The following is a 10517-nucleotide window of genomic DNA, read 5'->3' as shown; positions in this document are numbered from 1 at the left end:
TCTTGTTCAGACTGCACGGATGCACAAGATGGTCTGGATCCATGCTGGTCGCAAACGCATTATGTTGGTTTTGTCGTGACACGGCTCATTTTATATTGATGTGTATTAAACAATACTGAAACAATGCAAAGGTCTTCATCCTGTTTTAGTGTTGTTGTTTATTCCGTCCTATACCTCTTATTAGGTTATAAATTATTTATTTCGCTAAGCAAAGCGAATTGAAAAAAATAACAGTCATTATCAAGCTATTTATATTCTTCAGATATATGTGGAGAAGTAAAACTAAGATCTGAGAAGGTGGTTAATTTCGTAACAGTAGAAATTGAATATCATCCATCAAATTATGAGAAACGTAACAGTAATTCTAAACGACATTGGATATATTCCGCAAAGCTAAATTCGAAAAAGTTGAAAATGGCAGCTGGTATGTACGAACAAATACGGGAGACAAATGATGTATACGTGTTGAAAATATACAGGTTTAATATTTCTATGAACGGGCGATATGCTGTTTATTGCGACAACAGTAACACATTTACAAATCCCATAGAAGTAAAAGTATCAGGTTGGTTTGTATTTCAGATCGTTAGAAACTAAGCAGAAATTTACTGAGTACAATTTGAATTTTTAAAGAAGACATGATAAAGAGAAGCCTAATGACGTCGATTTGTACACTTATATATATTCAAATTAAGCACTTCTAAATATACAAATAACAGAATACTTTTCATTGACACAATGCAATCACTAACATTCTCCGTTTGTCAGCAATTATTCTGCATATTTTCAGAACCACCAAGTTTACCTGTAATAGTTGGTCTACAAAACATAGAAAATTGCACTGACTGTGTTGTTGGTGAAGATAATGACCTGTTCGAACTTGCCTGTGAGATACACGGTGGAACCCGTCCTCTAATTGTTACCATGACAATAGGAAATGAATCATATATACCCGAAGAATGGAATTCAACAACCTATATGGTATTGTTCAAGGTGAGGGACCATCATCACATGGAAAATGTGATATTTTCAGTCATGAACGATGCATTGTCGTCACCTTTAAGTGTTACTGCTAAGATGTTTGTTATAAGTAAGTATACTATGCTACTTAATGTATATATTGAAAATAGTCACCTTTAAGTGTTACTGCTAAGATGTTTGTTATAAGTAAGTATACTATGCTACTTAATGTATATATTGAAAATAGTATGATTATAGATTTACAGGTTGTTTGCACACAATGCCAAATGTTACAATCATATTTTTGAAAGCCATTTTGATTCTTTCATTTTTAAATGATGGAAAATGCTAATTACCTTTAAAATCAAACTTGATGTATCAACAAAATGTTTTGATTAATTCAATCTCATACATTTTATACTGTAACGGAGTGTGATACCACTTTGACCTTGAACCTTTTTTTATTTATATCAAACTAAAAATAATAACCTTTGTCAAAAAATAAAACGACATATTAACCTTCCGTTACATAATAATATTTGCTACTGTGTTTAAATTTGAAAGACAATAAGTGACATCAATTGAAAGAGCAAATATGGGTTTGTATTCTAGAGGTATTCTAGGCCTCTCCCTTTCTCTCTCTGTCCGTCCGTGTGCAAGCATGCACAAGTCTTTATTTGATTTTTATACTTTACATTATTATTGTAAAAGTAAATTGGAAACTTATATTATTTCAACAAACATCTGATGAACGCTTTGACTTGGTAATGTGTACATAATGTTTAAATAAAATTAATGTTTGACACATCTGACGAATAATAATTGAAACATTCACAAATTGCCTTATCTTTTACCGATTGAAGTTGCTGATGAAAAATATGTAACGCTTTGATCATAAGGCATCCGTCTGCGGTTGTTCATTTTCTGAGGCGATAATAATAATGAACCTAGTATGTGAACTCAGTGGTCAAAATGAAATTAGATTAAAGGTGTAGCAGTAAGATGTTTTAAAAGATGTTTTTTTTTTCGTAGCACATCATTTGAATCGTATGTAACCACTGGTACGTACGGGTTACATAGCACTATCCTGTCAAATGCATGTAGAAAGTAATAGGTAACGATAGTTATTAAATACTCTATTATATGTTACTAAATTTTCAATTTTAATTTTAATTACAGTTAGCCCAGATGGTAGAGAGACGGGCGAAAATATGAGTACAACAGGTAAAAAAAGTCCATTATTGCTCAATCTGTCAATGTGGGTTATTAATATACGTACAAGGATTGTTCAATTAGTTCGTTAAAAAGCCAAAACATAAAAAAACGAGAAACGTATTTGCATTCACAAATTGCCTTAATCTTTACTGACTGAAGTTGCTGATGAATAATAAGTAACGACTTTGTGATAAGGCATCCGTCTAGGGTCGTTCATTTACTCTAGCGATAATAATTATGAACCTAAGTGAACTCGCTGGTGAGAGTTAATCTAAATTAAAAATGAAGCAGTTAGAGGATGTTTTGATAGATGATTTTGCCCGTAACACTTCATTTGAAACATATGTGACCACTGGTACTTAACTACAGCAAAACGTTTAAGAAGTTTCCTGTCAAATGCCTGTATAATGTAATAGATTCAAGAAGCGTAATCATATTATAACAAAAGACATGCACAATAGTATTCACAGAAATAAACTCAATGCCATCTTTAGATAAATACTCTGTTATATGTTATTACTTTTTTTATTTTTTAAATTTCAGCTTATCCAGGTGATATAGAGAAAGGCGATAATATGAGTGCAGCAGGTATAACAGAAAATGCCCTTCATTGTTCTATCTGTCCTTGTGGGCTTTTGTAATACTTGCAAGGGTTGTCCTTTAAGTTCGTATAAAAGCCAAATTACGAATATTATAAAGCAGTAATTATATGTTTGAGAAAAAATATTTCTATTAACTGTCAAAATATCTATCCACTCGACAAAATTTTTGTAATTTCTATTTTAACAATCGAAATTTTGCAAATCTGCTCAGGCAAAAAATTGGACGATTTTCTTTAAAAACAAAACGCGTTATTTTGTTAGTATACAGTTAACACACTGTTCCAAACTACCGTGATTTTGTGCGAATCACTCAAGTTTTGATGCTATTCATTTACTACTTTCAATGACATCATACATCACTATCCTTTTACAGCACGCTTAATTTACTTCTCTAGTTGCAAGGAAAATGACCTTAAAACTGTCAAAGGGTCAAATGACATATGAGCATTATGTTTATAAAAATATTTTCTACTTAGTTCAAATTCGAATGATGATAAGTTATAAAAATGAAAGATCAAAATATCATATGTATCCTGGAGTGCTTGAAATGTCGCTCAACCTACTAACTATAGCAAATACTCGAATAAAGTTTTAGGAAACGTGTTACTCTCTTTCTCTCTCTCTCATATATAAAGAAGTTTGAAAAGATGTTTTTCTGTAACATATCATTTAAATCTTATGTGACCACTGGCACTTAACTAAAGCAAAAACGTTTTAGCACTATTCTGTCAAATGCATTTTAGAGGTTATACATAACCAAAATCCTTGTCACGAATCATAATCATAATATTTCAAGGCATTGAATGACATGCACAGTAGTATTTACAGAAAATAACTATATGTTTTTATACTCTGTTACATGCTATTAAAGCAATTCTTATATTCTAAATTACAGCAAACCCAGATGGTAGAGAGACAGGCGATTATATGAGTACAACAGGTAAAACTGTCTAAAATTGTTCTATCTGTCCATGTTGGATATTGTTATACGTTCAAGGATTGTCCTTTTAGTTCGTATATCAGCGAAATAATAATATTATAAAGCACTATTGTATATTTGAGACAATTATTTGTATTAAAAATCGAAATATCTAACCACACGGCAAATTATTTTTAAAAAACGACATAAGTTTTCTTAATTCCTATTTTGCAAACCGGCACAGGTAAAAGATCGGACGTTTGACTTCAATAGTGTACAATCAATAAACTGCATCTAACTACCATGATTTCCGATAGTTACTCAAAGGTGTTTTTAAAACTTTGACATTATACACAATTTTGCTCTTACAGCGAACTATTCTTACTTGACTTCACTAGTTGCAAGGATAAAAAAGTAAAAATAACCACCTCTGTCAAAGGGTAAAATGATATATCTGGCTTCTGCTACTTAAAATATATTTAGAACTGAGTTAAAATTACTATCCGAATTATAATCTGTTACAAAATTGAAAGAACAAAAAATGTATTCCCGAGTGCTCGAAATAGTCGATAAACTTACATACTATAAAACAAAAAAGCGATTATATAGAAAAAGGCGATATACAAATCCTGATCCGATGGCGGCATGGCCGAGTGGTTAACGCGTCGGACTAGTAATCGAAATGATCACTAGCCGCATGGGTTCAAACCCCGTCAAGGGGAACTCGTTGTTTCCTTGAGCAAGAACCTTTACCGCTCTGAAACTGCCTTATGCATGATAAGATTTTAATTTTCTTTCACATATGAATTTACCATAGATGTATGGTGTGTTGCGAACAAGACTAGGCGTTTCTACGACTAAGGTCAAGGTCACTGTGAGATTCAAACTTTGTTAATTTTGATGTTGATATACATATAGGTAGAGACGGTCGTGATGCTCTGAAACTAATATGCATGGAAGGATTATATTTTTTATTTTACATATGTAATAATCATTAATATATTATGTGTTGCCCTTGAGACCCGTGTTGCTACGCCTTAGTTTAAGGTCACTGCTGGGGCTTAATTTTTTCAATATTTATGTTATATACATATAAATAGTTGTTATTGTATCCGCTCTGTAACTTCCATATACATAAATTTTTCAATTTTTATTCAAAAATATAAAGTCACCATAGATGCACAATGTGTTGTGAACAAGACCTAGATTTCTTTGTCTAACTTAAAGGTCGCTGCTTGGGTTCAAACTGTGTTAATTTTTACAACCAGACATAACATGTAATATGTGGTTTATAACTAGAATCCTTCGGGGCATTTTTCACGTTCTGTGACAGCGTTTGTTATTATAGTATTTTTCATCGTCGGATACCCACGGCCGAACCATTATCATTCATCATCATTCATTGATTGCATGTTATGTGACATGTTTATCAATCGTGGGTATCCGACGATGAGTATTTTTTTGAAAACCAATATCATTAAGGTATGGAATTAATTATGTTAAGAAGACATTTATTGCATTACTATAGATATGATGAAAAGATTTGAAATCGCTTTGAATAGTTTTTCATATGATATAAATGAAATATTATGTGAAATTTCGGGACAACTGTCGTACACTTATCATGAAGGGAAAACCTGGCTTTCTCTTTTAATTGTCACCAATTTGACCTTATGAGACTAATTATATATATGATACTTTGTAATTGTAATTTAGAAGAAATCACATGTTACATGTATTTTAACTGCAGGTCAACAATAATAATGTTTGGCATTCATTTTTAAAACTCTTTTTTGCCACGTAAACTTAAGGTAGAATACCCCTGGCATTGCAGAGTATTCAAATAGGCTAAAATTACTGTCAACTGCATTGAAATTGAAGACGTGGGTTCTGAATACATTTCCGTCCAAATTTGTGCTATATGAAATGTCAAATTATGAGTAACAACCAATCCAGGATTTTTGTTTTGCAAAACAGAAATAATAAACTCCTTAACAATAATGGCATGCAGGCCCCTGTGTCAAAAGAATAACATTGGCTGCCTGTGCACATCAGAGTCGAGTACAAACTCCTGACATAATATGTGTTTAAGGCGCTTCATGGACAGGTACCTACGTACATACGAAACATGATAGACATTTATATCCCATCCAGATAACTTATGTCCCAGAATTATTATGATTGCTTAGCACTGGTTGTACCGCGTAGTAGGACTGTGACTTATGGTGATCGTGCTTTTATGCCCCTCAACTCTGGAATGCCCTATCTAGAACACTTAAAAGCTGTGAAACTCTAACAGTGTTTAAGAGAGCACTTAAAACTCACTTATTTAAGAGGTTTTACTTGGATTGATTAATTTTTAGGTTCGCCTTTTTAACAATTCTTAAGTCTTTTCTGTATTTTATTATTTATGTGGGTCTTTTTAACTTTTAAAACTACATTTGATTTGAATTTGTGACTTGAGCAATATTGATGTTTTAATTTGTTTTTTAAATATTTTACATCTATTTGGTAAAACTGCACAGAATTTTTGAACGTGCCAATGTGCATGAAAAAAGAGCTTAATAAGTTTGGTAAATAATAATAATAATAATAATAATAATAATAATAATAATAATAATAATAATAATGATAATAATAATAATGATGATAATAATAATAATAATAATAATAATAATAATAATAATAATTTAATGTTAGTGTTGCTAAATGCAAGATTATGTAGGGCATTGATCTTTTTTGTGTTTACAGGCATAAACGAAACAGGTGTAGGTTTAGGAGCTGTTGTTGGGTCCGTTTTTGCTGTGTTAGCTGTTGGAATTCTTATTGGTGTGATTTCTACCTTGTTGATTCTTACTAGAAAATGAATTATAGCAGGTATTGTTAAAACACCGGTCTTTTGTCATTTATAGAATATCATCTAAGAAATATGGTTTATAGGCAAATTTGAAATAGATTGATAGTTATCGATAACACATACAACCATATTTGAAGACTGCATTAGATCTTTAAAGAGAATTCTTACGCTTTAACCTAAGGAGTAGTTTTCTATCGTGTGTTGGTTGTTGTATTAGTCAGTAAATGCAGAAGAAAACGTGTTATTATGTCTATAAAGTATGTAGCAGCTATACCGATTGATTTGTTTTATAATGATTATTTTTGCAGAAATGATGTAGAACCATTTAGCAATAAACAGCTTAATTTTGTTATTATGTACAACAAATAACTGAGAACAACATAATATGTTATTCTATGAATTATTTACCGTTTTAAGTGGTAACAATTCTACTTCTATCAAACACAGGCTCGAAAACTCAGCCGACAGTTTCTTGTGACATAGAATTAACTGGACCAACAACTGCTCTGTAAGTTACGAATGTTTTAAATGATTTCTTGGTGTATTTCGTTTTGAAAATCACGATTTTTATAACACATGTATGTCATAATCATATGAAAGATCAGTTCAAAAAATAAAAATGGCAAAACTAGGGAGAGGCCTAGTTGGTGAATACCATCAATTAATCTTATTCGCCCTTTGACTACAACACTAAAATTTATAACTTTGGCATTGAAATTTTACTCGTTTTGAAAATCATTTCTACTAGGGATACCTACGAGCAACTTCAAAACAGAACAGATACTGAAATCAGGGGAACTTATCATTCTCTTGAAGGTATGTTGACTTTCAATAAATTTTTTCATGTCGTTATTCATTTAATATGTATTTAATATATCATTATTCGGTTTGATGAACTAATATTACAAATGAATCTCTTAATATAGATCGTGTAGCGTTCTGAAACATATATGTTGAACTAAAATTGTTTTTTTATTATTTTGCAATATAAAGTCTAACCTTTATTAATGATGTATACACAGAATAATTGCTATTAAAACGAATGTTATTGTTTTCTTAACGATATTTACTACCAGCTGTTTCTTTTTAAAAATTGTTTCAGTCAACTCCAGAGTACAACAAAACAGGTATGAAAATCATAAATATTTACAAAAGTATGTAATTATTTCTTAGATAGCTTTAACTAAAAATATCTATAAATACTAAGATTGAGATAACTGATTTTTAATGCAATGCTCTTCAAATATTAAATTCTTAGCCTATTATTATGAACATAAATATAAGATACATACGGGAGTAGTGTAATGTACATTCTTGCCTTTGTAAGACCTTGTTTCAGCTGGCTCAATGCTTCAAATTATTAACAATGATAGGTGAAAGACAAAATGCTAACAGATCTTTCGATGAAATACAAATAGTTGACCAGGGACTGTAAACTGAATGTTTGGCATAATCATGATAATTATTGTTATTAGATCTGCTTTTTACATGCTTATTGTAAGTTAATTTTACTTAATGTTTTTAATTCGTCATTGTTAAATGTTCATTCATATGTCTATTTTCAGCCAATCACAGTATGAGAGTCTGAATCAGGAAACAGAGAACTATCACACATATACAGATCTAAAACAAAGTCGATAAATCTTGAGAATATACTTGAGAGATTCGTCTTAAACGTTCTTGTCTGTTCGGGAAACTTTATAGCAGGATTGTTTGTAATATTTGTATTTCTGTTATTTTAATGGAAGATATTGTTACACAAATAGTCTCACTGACTTGTGTAATAGATTAAAAACTTAATGTATTATGCTATGTATAATGTTGTATAAATAACGGGGTCGTTTGGAAAAAATAAAAAAATACTGTTTTAAGGACTGGTGATTTCTTGCAGTTATGTTGCTACTTGAAATATCAACATAATTCGCAAAAAAGACTTTTTCATTAAATGTTTATATATGTGTGCTTGACATGTGTAAAGCTAAAATATGTGTAATATTAAAAGTAAATTGATTGTCGAATGTTATTTTCACATAGATGATATCAAATCAAGCTTATATTATGTTTGTTAATATTGCTTAAGCGGGTGCGTTTTGTTATTCTAGTGATATTTTGTAATAATTATTATCTTACATTTTCTGTTAATAAGACATGAAACATTTGTATTCACGTATAACCTGTGTATATGTTACAATGACACTATTGTTGTTTGTTCACCTTTTATTCATCCGTATGAAACTTCTATAAAAAAAACTTATTGGTATATATTTTTATATATATTTTGATTAAGTTTCTTTGAACAAGTGCTGCTGGTAACCGGTTATCTAGTTTGTATGCCATATATTGAGTTATAACACTTCCTAATAATTCTCATTAAGTACGTAAGAAGAATTCCAGCAACAAGCAAAATTTAACATTGCATTGCTTTGCTCGATTTCAATCATAGTTGAAACATGTGTAGTGAACCAGGATGCGAACATTAAAGGGATTCATAATCTACAAGTTTATTTTCAGGTTTCTGGCTCTTAAGAAATTTAGAATAAACCGTTTGTAATGTTTTTGCCCAAAATTATTTTTCAAAGAATATAGAAAAGCTATTTCTGTTCCGAAAAATATCGATATATTAGCAGAACGGAACAGAACAGAAACTTTATTTCTTGGTTTAAGCATAAAAAGCTCACCACCATATTACATATAAAAATAAAACATATAATACATAAATGACACATGACATGAACATAATAGTATTTAATTGCAAAATAATTGTTTATGTAATGTGAGAATGTTTAATGAGATAAGAAATTACTTAAAAAGCATATGAATACATGTATATAATACACAAGAATTTGTCTATCTTTACCTAACATTATCAATTTAAGCTGCAATACATTTTCTTTTATGTTTGAGAAATTCGGAAATGCGTATCAATAGAAGCCACAAAAAAGCAAATTCGCAGTTTAAATTGTGACAAATGAAGGGGAATAACTTATGTAACTTTACATAACCAGTATTTTAACATTTACTTCCCTTTAATAAGTCATGATCAATATTAATAGAATTCATTTCTGTATGATAAATGAATACGTTTACTGATTTTGTACGTTTTTTATTTAAAGAAAACACCCCACACAAATCAGACAAATAACCAAAACTAAATTATAAAGATAAGTTTTGTCAAAACATTTTATCATGGTATTTATATTTTTTATGTGTTGAAAAACAGATATATTTAATTTGAGAAGATACAAATATAAATAAATAAATAAAAAATATATGTATATATGTACAATTTCATATTCACATATAACTTAACAAATCTACATGATGAATATACAATGCGCATTTAACAGTTACAATGATACTTTTTTTTTAAAACAACAGAAAAAAACAGAGAAAGAGAGCAAAGCTTACATGTCAGTATATTATAACAAACTATCTCTCAATTTAAAAGCTTTGACACAGAATAAAGCTAAATTTTTCAGTTCTTTCTTGCGACCAGTTTGCATTAATGAAATGAATTTAAACATACTTGTGTTGCAATAATAGTATCTTGGAATGTATTGCTTTCTTAACTCAGAATATATCAGACATTTCAGGATAAAGTGTGATTCATCTTCTATATCATTCATATAACATAAAGTGCACTTTCGTTCATTCCTTGGTACATTATTATGTCTTCCTAACTCGATATTAAGTTTGTGTGAGGACAGTGTAATTTTGGCTAAAACATTTCTATATTTAACATTTTCAATATATTTTATATATAACGATTGTTCAATTGTGATCTTATATTCCCTATATACATCTTACAATGATGAAGATTGATTACCATCATTCCAACAACTTATATAAATATCCCGTAATCTATTCCTAAAAATAGGTACAAATAGCTTTATATTTACAGAATCGTGATATATCCAGATTTCATTAAATCCTGCTGACTGAAGAATGTTTTTAACTTTTGAAG

The 10517-nt window shown here is 30.1% G+C and overlaps 1 protein-coding gene across 2 annotated transcripts; it reads left to right on the top strand.

The window, feature by feature from the left end:
- Positions 1–234: 234 nt before the first annotated feature.
- Positions 235–9665, top strand: LOC132747096 (uncharacterized). Of its 2 annotated transcripts, none has more exons than XM_060736407.1 (10): positions 235–565; positions 791–1090; positions 2140–2184; positions 2719–2763; positions 3673–3717; positions 6463–6573; positions 7001–7061; positions 7302–7369; positions 7656–7680; positions 8119–9665. In XM_060736407.1, the coding sequence occupies exons 1-6, from the start codon at positions 415–417 to the stop codon at positions 6561–6563; spliced, it is 687 nt and encodes a 228-aa protein (XP_060592390.1). In that variant the 5' UTR covers positions 235–414; the 3' UTR covers positions 6564–6573; positions 7001–7061; positions 7302–7369; positions 7656–7680; positions 8119–9665. The 2 variants fall into 2 exon arrangements, with proteins under 2 accessions (XP_060592390.1, XP_060592389.1); XM_060736406.1 differs by having other exon boundaries at positions 6448–6573.
- Positions 9666–10517: the final 852 nt, after the last annotated feature.

Source organism: Ruditapes philippinarum, unplaced genomic scaffold (assembly GCF_026571515.1).
Source record: "Ruditapes philippinarum isolate M1 unplaced genomic scaffold, ASM2657151v2 ctg12004_1_1_1_1, whole genome shotgun sequence".
Taxonomy (NCBI): domain Eukaryota; kingdom Metazoa; phylum Mollusca; class Bivalvia; order Venerida; family Veneridae; genus Ruditapes; species Ruditapes philippinarum.
Note: the sequence above shows the minus strand (reverse complement) of the source record. Positions and strands in the feature narration are given on the sequence as shown.

Coding starts and splice junctions, on each gene's coding strand:
- LOC132747096 (XM_060736406.1), top strand. CDS start 415: ATGGCAGCTGGTATGTACGAACAAATACGGGAGACAAATGATGTATAC. Junction 2,185..2,718: donor CGAAAATATGAGTACAACAG/GTAAAAAAAGTC, acceptor TTTAAATTTCAG/CTTATCCAGGTGATATAGAG. Junction 3,718..6,447: donor CGATTATATGAGTACAACAG/GTAAAACTGTCT, acceptor TTGTGTTTACAG/GCATAAACGAAACAGGTGTA.